We start from the raw sequence: 12,983 nt of genomic DNA, 5'->3' as shown, positions 1-12,983 counted from the left end.
CCTGGAACAGAGGCAGCAGTGGGCCTAGAAGTCGCTCAGACACTTTAATCTTCTAGCTGTAGGCTGATGATAAAACTAAGACACCTTGTAGGCCAGGTCTTTAAGAAATGAACACCAAAGAGAAGCCCCTTGTAACTGTCCTGTGTGGAAGCTGCTGGATAATAGCTGATGAGAACTTTTGAAAATCAGGCCACTTATTTATGTGTCCAGCTGTGGATTTAAGAGCCTAAATTAAAGTCATCCATTTTTGAAAATCTTAAAATCTGATTCTGATGATGTTTACTTCCATATAAATTTTACACAGTGTGACAGAGATAAGAATAAGCCTTACAGTGTCTGCTTCCATCTTAGGAAATCAGATGATAACTTACTGAAAGTCATCGGAAAGTACTTGGCATTTTTTCTTTCATACATGCACTGCATATGCTGCTTTAGTAAATGGATTCAGCTACAATAAAAAATATTCACATTCAGGGGATTGAAAAATCTTAATTCCTTAAACCTATTTTCCAGAAAAACCAGCAGCTGCACCAGCAGCTAAGAAAGCACCAGTGGATGGAAAGCTATACTTTATCTCAGAGCCTCAGAATCTCAAAGTTATGGAAAGTAAGCTTGTTCTTCCAAAAATATGTCATCTTCTCTATTTGTTGTATTAGTTGTATGACGATATCTCCTGCTGTCTTGCACATGTGAAAGATGAGCTGCTTGATTTTGTATTTTTCTATAGAGAGTGTTGCAACGTTTCTTGCTAAAGTTGGAGGTGATCCAATCCCAAATGTTAAATGGACCAAGGGAAAGTGGAGACAACTCAACCAGGGAGGTCGTATTTTCATCCAGCAGAGAGGAGACGAAGCCAAACTAGAAATAAAGGATGCAACAAAAACTGATTCTGGAATGTACAGATGTGTAGCTTTTAATGAACATGGTGAAATTGAGAGCAGTGCCAACCTACAAGTTGAAGAACGAAGGCAAGAAGTAATTGAAGGAGATCTGAGAGCAAAACTGAAGAGGTAGGCATAAGAATCTTTTCTCGATCACTCTGTAGTCTCTGCAGTGAGGGATACTTTAATTATATCTCTGATCCAGATGTAAGTACTAGTATTCACAATATATTGAACAGGTTGACACCAATTATATATAGGCCTTAATCCCACCTAGACTTACTCATATCAGTAGTCTTTCAGTTAGCTAAAAATCCCCTTGAGTCATGAGTAGCGAGCACTTAGGTGCCTAATAGTTTGTCAGATAAAGCCCCTCCAGCACTAACCTGAAGGCTCGCTCTATACCAAACGATTTTAAGCAGACTTGGTTACCCAAAGGGTTCTCTTAAAAAGAAGAAATATTGTGCATGTTTTCTAATTATTCTCCTTACTTAAATAGTACTCCAACCAAAAAGAAAGAAGAGGAGGAAGAGAAGCCCATTGATATCATGGAACTTCTCAAAAATGTTGATCCCAAAGAATATGAGAAGTATGCTCGCATGTATGGAATTACAGATTTCCGTGGCCTCCTGCAAGCCTTTGAGCTGCTAAAGCAAAGCCAAGAGGAAGAAAGTCATAGATTGGTAAGACCTAGTCCAACTGTGGCATTGGGAATGTTAAGAATAACATGGTTTCTGGCAACAGGCTTGATATCCTAGCTGTGACATTGCTGTATTCATAAGAGATTCAGATTCCAATTCTATCTTGTCTCACTCTCCAAACTCCCAGCATGCTCAAGCACTGGGTGAGGCAGTGTTGCTACCAACAGCAACCCTTCTGTCCAAGTAAGTCCTGTCCCCATCTCTTTGCCCAGAGGATCTTGGTGACACGGAACCTGTAAGATGGGCTGGTGAGGAGGTTAAAGTCAGCTATGGGTTTGCAGAAGGTTCAGTTAGAGAGACACATGACTCTCCAGATTTGTTATCAGGGAGGGAGGGACAGATATAAACACATGGATCCTAGCTATTTCCCAATAGTGTTACTTCATGTTAATTCATGTCATGTCTTTCCACAGGAAATTGAGGTCACAGAGAGAGCTCGCAAAGAAGAACAGGAATTTGACGAACTTGTATCGTTTATTCAACAAAGACTCACACAGACAGAGGTGACATGATGGCTTTGACTTGATAGTCAAGTATTTAATCACATAATAGGAAGTGTGATCTTGGAATGAAGACTTAACCTTTTAAATTCATATTTTTCAGCCTATCACTCTCATCAGGGATATTGAAAACCAGACCGTTTTAGCAGATGAGGAAGCTGTCTTTGAATGTGAAATTAAGATTAATTATCCAGAAATCAAACTCTCCTGGTACAAAGGAACTCAAAAATTGGATTCTAGTAACAAATATGAAATAAAAATTAAAGGTGATCGGCACATACTCAGAATCAGGAACTGCCAACCTGCAGATCAGGGGAATTTCAGAGTTGTCTGTGGTCCACATATTGCAAGTGCAAAGCTAACTGTGATTGGTAAGTGTACATTTAAAGTTTCTATTTGAAAGTAGTTTATGCTCTTAGTTTAATCTGATGCCTACTAAAATATATATTTTAACCTGTTAATAGACCCTGCAGTTGAACGGAATCTTCATGATTCTGCTTTCAAGGAAGGACGCACATGCACCCTGATTTGTCAGTTCTCTATCCCAAATGCCAAATCTCAGTGGTACAGAAATGGAAAAGCCATTAAGATAGGAGGGAGATACTCAATACAAGTCTCAGATTTCTTATCTTCTTCGTTTGCATTCACAACACAATTTTCTTTCTTGATTGTTTTCTAAAATACTCTCTTTTTCAAGCTGTGTTTTCATTTTTGTCATGCTGCTACCACGTACATCACTGGCTACTGTAAATTCACATTTTGTAGATATTTCTACCACTCACCACACCCCAAAGTCTGTGCTTTTGATTAGATAGTTCATTCATTTAAGCATTTTAATGGATCAGTGCAATTTAGTGTATCATGTTTACCCTTTTCTTTCGTTTTATAGAACCACCAAGCATTATAACAAAGCTAGACTCCTCTAGAGTTGTGAAACAGCATGATTCCTCTAGATATGAATGCAAAATAGGCGGCTCTCCAGAAATCAAAGTCACCTGGTACAAAGATGAAACTGAAATCCATGATGGTGAAAAATACAGAATGTCCTTCATTGATTCCATGGCAGTCATTGAAATGCACAATCTCCGTGTGGAAGACAGTGGAGACTACATTTGTGAAGCTCGCAATGCAGCGGGTAGTGCAAGCACCAGTACCTCATTAAAAGTGAAAGGTCAGAACCTCTGTCTGTCTGTCTTTCTGTCTATGATTTCTCCACTTTACTTGGGGTTACAGAGTAAAAGTGTTATCTTTAGTCAGATAGGTGAATACAAACATCTCAGAATGCAGGATACATATCTTAGCAGTGTGCTATGAAATGAAAGCCATCTCTTATTGTGACTCATATCTTTACTCTTCCATATCAGTCCAACATAGTGATACAATTTACTGTTTAAATGTTCTTTTCTCTATTATGTCCTGAACTGAATTAACAGAAACCCAAATTTCTGTTTTCATAGCACCCCCTGCTTTCAGCAAGAAACCCCATCCAGTTGAGACTTTGAAAGGTTCTGATGTCCATCTTGAGTGTGAACTTCGGGGCACTCCTCCGTTCCAAATTTCATGGTATAAGGACAAAAGAGAAATTAAAAGTAGCAAGAAGTACAAAATCATGTCTGAGAACTACCTTGCTAGTATTCACATCCTTAGCGTGGATGCCGCAGATGTAGGCGAATATCAGTGTAAGGCTGTAAATGATGTGGGAAGTGACACTTGCATTGGCTTTATAACTCTAAAAGGTTGGTATAATGATTTGCACATCAGTTATATTCCTAGCATCCTCTCATTCTCCGCACTCTCCTTGTGGTTTTAACATGACGTATCTTCTCTTCACCAGCACCACCCATTTTTGTGAAGAAGCTCAGTGATTTCACTGCTGTAGTTGGAGACCCAGTTGAGCTGCAGGCCACAGTAGAAGGATCCCAGCCCATTTCTGTTCTGTGGCTGAAAGACAAAGGGGAAATCGTTAGAGAAAGTGAAAATCTTTGGATTTCCTATTCAGAAAACATTGCAACTCTACGGATTGGAAATGCGGAACCAGCCAGTGCTGGAAAATACATCTGTCAGATCAAAAATGACGCTGGAGTTCAGGAGTGCTTTGCCACTCTGTCAGTTCTAGGTTGGTAACAAGGAAACAAAACAATATAGAATGATATTTTAACCTCACTTAACAAACTGATTGCATCTCCTGTCCTGTCATCAAATATGGCTGTGATTTGCATCTCATTTCAGAACCTGCAGTCATTGTAGAGAAGCCCGGTGCAATGAAAGTCACCTCTGGAGACTCTTGTACTCTAGAATGCACAGTGGATGGCACACCGGAGCTTACTACTAGGTGGTTTAAGAATGGGAAAGAGCTGTCTACTAATCAGAAATACAAAATTAGCTTCTTCAACAAAGTGTCTGGGCTTAAGATCCTCAATGCAAGAGTAGAAGACAGTGGGGAGTATACTTTTGAGGTGAAAAACAGTGTTGGTCAAAGCAGGTGCACAGCTTCAGTGCGTGTTTCAGGTTAGTTGATTAATTTGTGAATTATCTTCGATTCTTACAATTTCTTTAAAACGTATTACACAGCACACTGCTTCCTTCGGTGTCATGTCATGCTGCTGCCACTCTGGGAAGACTCACTGCTAATATGACCTTAGGCACCCTATGTGGGCCCGCTAATGTTGTGGAGATCATGGAGGCAGGGAGTCGGTTGAACCATTTTTCACCTGTCACGAAGAGGAGGCTGTGGCTTGGGCTCAGTCTCATCAACTGAGTCTGCATGTCCCAGATGGTGCAGTACTGTTCTTCTCCTTATGAGGAAGTATTGAAAAAATTAAAAGGAGAGAGGTGACCCTCAGAAGGGATAAGCAACAGCTTTAGAGAGTATCCTCCAACCCGTTCTTATCTTCTCTCAGTACCTCAGGCCTCGGGGGGAGGTGGGAGAGGGGTGTGGTCTATACGCTTCTTAGTATTCCCTGACACCAATTCAGATGTGTAAAAGGAAACTGTGGTGTTTCTGCTAGATGCCTGGAAACCATCTCCTTTTTAAGTTATAAAGCTATAATATTTATAGCTGTGTTTTATCCTATACAGATCGCATTATACCGCCTTCTTTCACAAGAAAACTGAAAGAAGTTAATGGTCTCTCTGGTTCTTCTGTTGTGCTGGATTGCAAAGTGTCTGGGTCACCACCTATTTCTGTTTCCTGGTTCCATGACGGACATGAGATTGCTAGTGGAGACAAGTATCAGACGACCCTTACAGACAATACTTGCTCTTTGAAAGTGAACACATTAGAGGAATCCGATATGGGAACTTATTCATGCACAGCTACTAACGTAGCTGGATCTGATGAATGCAGTGCATATTTGACTGTTAGAGGTTAGTATCCAGGACAAGATGGAGGTTTAAGATATAAAATACTTTCTTTCCTGGCAATTTATGTTTTTGGCTCTGTCACATGATTCTAACCACCGATATTTTGTACGGGAATATTTTACGCTTCATCAAAGTGCACTTCTCTTTTATGTCTGTCTTTAGAACCTCCTTCTTTCATGAAGAAACCTGATCCCCTGCAAGTTTTATCTGGGGCAAATATAACTTTTACCAGTATCCTAAAAGGCACCCCTCCACTTGATGTTAAATGGTTCAAAGGTAGCGTTGAGCTAGTACCAGGACATAGATGCAACATCTCCTTGGAAAATTTGGTTGCAGAACTTGAGCTGTTTGATGTACAGCCACTACAAAGTGGAGATTACACCTGTCTGGTTACTAACGAGGCTGGCAAAATTTCTTGCACAACACAGCTCTTTGTAAAAGGTTTGTCAGGCTGGAAATTTCACACATTCCTCTAAAAAAATCTCTTGGTGTCATCTTTTAACTTTTATCTTCATATCATTCACTATAGAACCAGCCAAATTTGTGAAAAAAATGAATAATCTCAATGTGGAGAAAGGAAAACCATTAATTCTGGAATGCACATACTCTGGTACCCCGCCAATTGCAGTCTTATGGAAGAAAAATGGATACAAAGTAGTTCATTCTGCAAAATGCAGCATCACCACCACAGAAACATCTGCCATTCTGGAAGTTCCCAATAGTAAAATAGAAGATCAGGGGCAGTACACTTGCCACATTGAGAATGATTCTGGGCAAGATAATTGTCATGCTGCAGTCTCAGTATTAGGTGTGTCCTCATTCCACAAAGAATCTTTTTTATACTAATGGTCATTGTGGTATTTAAATTTTGTTACTAATGATGTGTCTTTGTTCTTTAGAACAACCTTATTTTGTTACACGCTTGGAACCTGTTCAGGTGACAGTTGGGGATTCTGCATCATTACAATGCCAAGTTGCTGGCACACCAGAAATTATTGTATCATGGTACAAAGGCGATACAAAACTAAGAGCAACTCCTACCTCTAAAATGTACTTTAAGAACAACGTTGCCACTTTGGTTTTCAGCCAGGTGGATAGTGGTGATAGCGGGAAGTATACCTGCAAAGCAGAAAATAGTGTTGGAGAGGCTTCTTCATCAGCTTTGCTTTCTGTTCAAGGTGAATATTTCATGTTATCAAGTATAAAAGTTTACTTTCTTTGGGTGTGGTATTTCAGGAAAGAAAAGTCTTTTTTCAGAAACACCCAGTGTCTTTCCACGGCCAGTTAGAAACTACCCATGTCAAGAGGCCCTGCAGCATTTATTAGCTTTCAGTAGCAAAGGACTGGCTGGGAAGAAATTCCCATGAAATTATCCTGTGCTTTCTCTAAGACATAGAGGCGTCTGTGTCTTCCCTTTCAGTTTAGGGCACGTCCCGAGTTATTCTTCTAGCTCTTTACAATGTAGAAAATGTGAGACCATTGTTCAAACATTAAGGCTAAGTTCTGCCTTCATTTACAACTTCGGAACATGGACTTCAATGAGACAGGAAGGGTGCAAGTGGTTGTACTCTTACTAGCATCCCTGGGCAGAGTCCTCTCTTCACACGAATCCCCAAACTAAATGGTCTAGCATATAATCTCTTTGATCTTTTGTGGGCCTCTTACTGTTTTATATTAGGCAAGTTGATTAAAAACAATAACTGGATGGTCCAGTGTCGTCTTGTAAATCTACCCAAACTAAATCACAATAGAGTATCTTCTTAGGCAGTGCTTACTGGAGTGTTCACCAAAGCTAGATAACTTCCCAAAGCTTTCATTGTGTAATACTTCTTTCCTTGCAGAGCGTAAATTTCCTCCTTCATTTACTCGAACATTGAGAGACATTCATGAAACTATTGGCTTACCAGTTACATTTGATTGTGGCATAACTGGCTCAGAACCTATTGAAGTATCCTGGTCTAAAGATGGTGTACATATCCGAGATGGCTACAATGTGCAAACTTCCTTCTTAAATAATGTAGCAACTCTCCAGTTTTTGCAGACTGACAAGAGCCTTGCTGGGCAATACACTTGTACAGCTTCCAATGCTATTGGAACTGTTTCTTCCAGTGCCAGGCTCGTGCTTACAGGTTGGTTGGTTATGAAATAATTTCCCTTTAATGTCACCAGGTCATTTAAAATTTCCATCTTAACTTGAAACAATAAGTGCAACATTTGTTTAACAATATGGTTTAAACTAATTGAGCTTTTAAAAGCTATACATGTTTTTCTGTTTCTTTCATCCTTAGAAGGGAAGAATCCTCCATTGTTTGACATCCCAATTGCACCAGTGGATGCTTTTGCTGGGGAAAGTGCTGACTTTGAGTGCCACGTATCAGGAACACAACCAATTAAGGTCACTTGGGCAAAAAATAACCAAGAGATACGGACCGGACGAAAGTACCAGATTAGTTATGTAGACAACATAGCTTATTTGACAGTTCTGAACATTGACAGTGCAGATTCTGGAACCTATACATGCCATGCTAGCAATGAAGTTGGAAAGGACTCTTGCGCGGCTCAACTTAGTATTAAAGGTATTGCCTGATCCATGTGTATGAATTCCTTTATATCTAAAATAAATAAGTCATCTTGTTGCTAGATAAGTTTGAGACCATCTTTTCAATATATGGATTAGAAAATGTATATTGAAGTATCTATTCGGAGGAATTGAAAGGTCTTTGAAAGAAAGTGTGGGGAGAATTGTGGAGACGAGATAATGTTTTCTTTAGTCTACTTTTCTTTGAAAGTTTACAGACTTTTTCATTTTAAATGGTTTGTACAAAATCTGCTTTGCTCCTTGTAACTTATATATAGGGTCCTGATTTTGTTTAAAAAAGGCATTTTTCTTAAAAGCAGTACAAGTAATTTTTTTATAACTTTTTAAATAGTAAAACTCTACATCCATTTACACAGTGTGGTATTTTCCTGTTCCAAGAATGGTGTTCTCTGCATACTTTTTGTTTAAAAAAAAAAAAAAAAAAAGCACTGTTTGTGTATGCAAACTGGTTTTTTTAACAACATATAGCAATTAAAGGTATTTCTTGAAAAGTCTTCTACTGAATATTTGATCTTAAAATTTATTTTTTGAATTTAAGGAGTATGTTCATTTCTTGCAGAACGAAAAATTCCACCTAGTTTTACAAAGAAGCTATCTGAAATAGTAGAAGAAACAGAAGGGAACATCCTTAAACTTGAGGGCCGTGTTTCTGGTTCTCAGCCTCTGACCGTTGTTTGGTATAAAAACAATCAAGAGATCTATCAGAGTCCTAATTGTGAAATATCATTCCTAAACAACACCATACTTCTGCAAATTAAGAGCACACGGCAGGCAGATGCTGGCTTATATACCTGCAAAGTGTCCAATGAAGCAGGAAGTGTATTGTGTACATCTTCCGTTGTTATTAAAGGTTAGTTAATTTCATATTTTGCCTCACTGTGGTGTTAGTTTTCTTTATCAACATGTTAGCTGTCAAAATACACCTTCCATAGCTAATCAGATAATTCTCTCTAGGAGTCTTATCTTTAGGCCATATATAATTGTGATCGAACAATATTAAATTCAGTACAGTTTACACAATGATATAACGGCCCCAATTCCTGCTTTAGATACACAGGCACAACTCTGAGCTCTGTATTTCAGGATAGAATTTGGGCAGTGTTTCTATTCCTTTCACCTTAGAATACAGCACAAATAGTATACAACAAAATAGTGACTGCTTTCCTGTAGCTTTCTATATTTTATTTAGAGAACGGTATTACACAAACCTTGCTGCTATCAATACATATTTGTTGCAAATAATAACCCAACACTGTGCATGCTATGAATGGTTAGAGGTTTGCAATATACCATTTTTTACCTTTTTTTAACATAATTTTTTTACATTTTTACATAATTTACGTTTTTACATAATTCCTGGTAATTAAACAAATTCCAGACCACACCTGGAATATTTGTTCACTAAAGTGTGACAGATTTTTTTTTGGGACAATGTCAACACTTCTCAAAAACAGCTGAAAATATTTAGTTATTAATGCAAGAGTCAGAACCTTTTGGGGGTTTTCTGTTGTTTTTTACTTTTTGCATACTGTCCTTTGGGACCTATTTTGCATACAGAATCCTGATTTATCATATATCTTTGGAAGTCCATACCCTTAATATGCATTCTAAGCATAGTACATAATGTGTTTAGAAAGCATTTTGTGAATTATTTATCTAGCTCTTAACAAGTGTCGTGCAAACACACTGTCTACTCCATTGTATGTCTTTTTCTTGTACTTTTGTTTTTTTCCTCTTTTCCCTCATGCAATATGATGTGTGTCATACTTTAAACAGTAACATCTAGATTACTCATAAAAATGAGCCTATGCTGACACTTCATTTGAATCTCCATTGGGGTTTTGCAGGGAGCTGCATGGAATGAGCAAAGTAAAATGTGCATGAGATGGTTTCATTTTGGCCCAAATTTACGCCTGTGCAACTCTCACTAAAACTAACTATTTTGTTCATGCCTACCTGAGGGCAGAGTTGTGACACACATGCTCTGCAAATGCATGATTGCCTACCCCTAAGCAAAGAAATATTTTAGTGGGTCCAACACCCTGGCTTGGTTTTCAAAGGTGCTGAGAACCTGCATTGCCTGGTGATTTCATATGGAATCGTGGGTGCTCAGCTCCTCTACACATCAGGAGCCATAGGGATAAAACCTTCTGTCCCTGACAAATAGGACAACCAAACTGAGGAGTAGCCAAGTTACATGTGGCTGATCTCTAGTTGGGGCCAAAAATACCTCAGGCCATTTTATCTTCCTGTATTTGCAATCCTGATTTTCCAAACTCATCTGCTAATGCATAAGATCAGGATGGATTGATCCTCTACTCTTCCCATTATTTTGCCTTTTATATTATGTCAAACAATATTGTGAGATATTATGTGATATCACCCAAGACATACATTTAACGGACAGTAGAAATTTAAAACCTGTAATACTGGTTTCTTTTTGCCTACATTAATGTCAATAAATTTGCTCTCGTATCTTTTCCACCAAATGCATCATCACTGTTCCACACTCTTGCTGTTGAGGGCATCCAGGATGGGATTGAGTTAAACCACAAAAGCAAGTAATTAATTTGACTTTCTAGGTTAAAGTCAGATTAATGTTGCTTTAAGATTATGACGATGATGAGGTAACTAGTTATATCTGGTGTGAACTATGAATTAAGATTGTAAAAACATATCAGCTTGAACATTTAGTGATATAAAAATGTGAGGTCCCGTAATATCCGTCAAATCTCTACTCATTTTCTTTTCATGTTATGGCAGTTTTGCTATGCAAGATGTGCAGCTTTTCCTTCATTGTTGGAAGGTTCAGAACAAATGAATCTATATCTAAATTTGTACAGCCAGGGCAGTTAGCTGTGGTAAAATGAGTTGAGCAATAATTACTTTTGTAGTATATTGCATTGTTTGGTCTTCTTCAAATATTGCTTAAGCACTTTTTATAATAGCAGTGGTGCTTTAGTTGCTTTAGTATCCTTTAAAGAAGGAGTACAAATTTAAACTACTGCTTTGAAAGAAGATGGAATACAGAAAAACTCTCTTCTTGCATGCTTGTGAAAAAGTACATTTTCCATACTATTTTTTCTAATACTATGTAGGATTAGTATTCTCAGAAACCAGACTTGTATGTATCAACACACATAGATTATCATTCTCTTACTTGTACATATAACTGACTTGTTAAAGTCAAAATTTCATTTATTTCTTGTGTTTCTCTCTCATGTTCATAACACACATTTCTTTCTTGAATATTTACTAAAATATTTTCCAATTCCAGAACCAAAAAAGCCACCAGTGTTTGACCAACCTCTTAGACCCACGACAATAGCGGAAGGAGATATTTTGCAGCTCAGCTGCCACGTCCAGGGATCACAGCCGATCAGGATTCAGTGGCTGAAGGCTGGGAGAGAAATAAGAGCTTCAGATAAATGCACCTTTAGCTTTGCTAATGGAACAGCTCTTTTGGAACTCACAGCAGTTACTAAAACTGATGCAGGCGAATATGTGTGCAAAGCTACAAATGTAGCAGGAAGTGACTCTTGCAAGTCAAAAGTGACAGTGAAAGGTATAGTAAAAGAGAAAAATCAGTTTGTGATGGCAATTTAAACCAAAACTACAATGATCACACCTTTGTTTTCTGTGAATTAAGTGGTTCATAATCAAATAGAAAATAACCAGTGTCTTTGTTACTTCATAAAATATTATATAATCTGAAATACTGGCCTAATTGTAGCATTATATTTAATGATAATTAATATAACATCATAAATATACAATGTATACATTAGGGGGCCTGTGTCAAATGAACAGTAGATCCCCACCCTGAGGGTTTAGAATTTAACCTTTGTGACAAAGTTCCTCCTCTACCTTGGGGGGTCTTGCGCTTATTGGCGGATTTGCTCACCTCAGAGATTCACAGAAGCCCTCAGTTTGGCTGTTTTTGTGAACCCAGAGTCCAGGTCAACTCCTCCTGTGTCTGATCAGGAGTTGGGAGGTTTGGGGGGAACCTGGGCCCGCCCTCTGCTTTGGGTTCCAGCCCAGGGCCCTGTGGAATGCAGCTGTCTAGAGTGCCTCCTGGAACAGCTCTGTGACAGCTACAACTCCCTGGGCTACTTCCCCATGGCCTCCTCCCAACACCTTCTTTATCCTCACCATAGGACCTTCCTCCTGGTGTCTGATAATGCTTGTACTCCTCAGTTCTCCAGCAGTACGCCTTCTCGCTCTCAGCTCCTAGTGCCTCTTGCTCCCAGAGCATGCATGCCACAAACTGAAGTGAGCTCCTTTTTAAACTCAGGTGCCCTGATTAGCCAGCCTTAATTGATTCTAGCAGTTTCTTGATTGGCTGCAGGTGTTCTAATCAGCCTGTCTGTCTTAATTGTTTCCATAAAGTTCCTAATAGTTCTGGAACCTTCCCTGTTACCGTACCCAGGGAAAAGGGACCTACTCAACCTGGGGCTGATATATCTGCCTTCTATCACTCTCCTATAGCCATCTGGCCCGACCCTGTCACACCTTGCAGACAAAACACAGCCTTTGAGGCAAGACCAAGCTGAAAGAGTGGGCTACAGTCCCTAGACCATGCATGCTCCATGGGGAAGATGGGGGTTTAGGTATGTCTTATAGGACATTACTAAGGGAATTTGGTATATTGTCAGGGAGAGTGCTCCATGTCTATGTGGCACCATGAGACACAGCAAAGTCTGGAGTGAGCCAGCCAGAAAGATAGTACAGTAAGGAAGAAGGCTGGGGAGCAAATTAAGAACAAATTCTTTGCCCAGCTCAGAGGCAGCAGTGCAATTAATTGGGCTGGGCTATCTCAGCTTCAACCCACACTGCCCCCTCACTCAATTGAAATTAATACAGTTTGGGGATGAGACACTCTCTCTCAAATATTTATACCCCCATCACTATTGCATCTGAGCTCTTCACAGTAATTAAC

The 12,983-nt window shown here is 39.1% G+C and overlaps 1 protein-coding gene across 1 annotated transcript in view; it reads left to right on the top strand.

Moving 5' to 3' along the window:
• Positions 1-12,983, top strand: part of TTN (titin) — a 309,138-nt gene that overhangs the window by 115,426 nt on the left and 180,729 nt on the right. Inside the window, exons 98-102 of the mRNA XM_043525559.1 lie at positions 514-606; positions 728-1,010; positions 1,381-1,564; positions 1,996-2,085; positions 2,186-2,453. Coding sequence (XP_043381494.1) covers positions 514-606; positions 728-1,010; positions 1,381-1,564; positions 1,996-2,085; positions 2,186-2,453 — 918 coding nt within the window. The remainder of the gene's footprint in view (positions 1-513; positions 607-727; positions 1,011-1,380; positions 1,565-1,995; positions 2,086-2,185; positions 2,454-12,983) is intronic.

The sequence above is a fragment of the Chelonia mydas genome, chromosome 11, assembly GCF_015237465.2.
Source record: "Chelonia mydas isolate rCheMyd1 chromosome 11, rCheMyd1.pri.v2, whole genome shotgun sequence".
NCBI lineage: Eukaryota > Metazoa > Chordata > Testudines > Cheloniidae > Chelonia > Chelonia mydas.
This window is presented reverse-complemented; position numbering and strand designations above follow the sequence as displayed.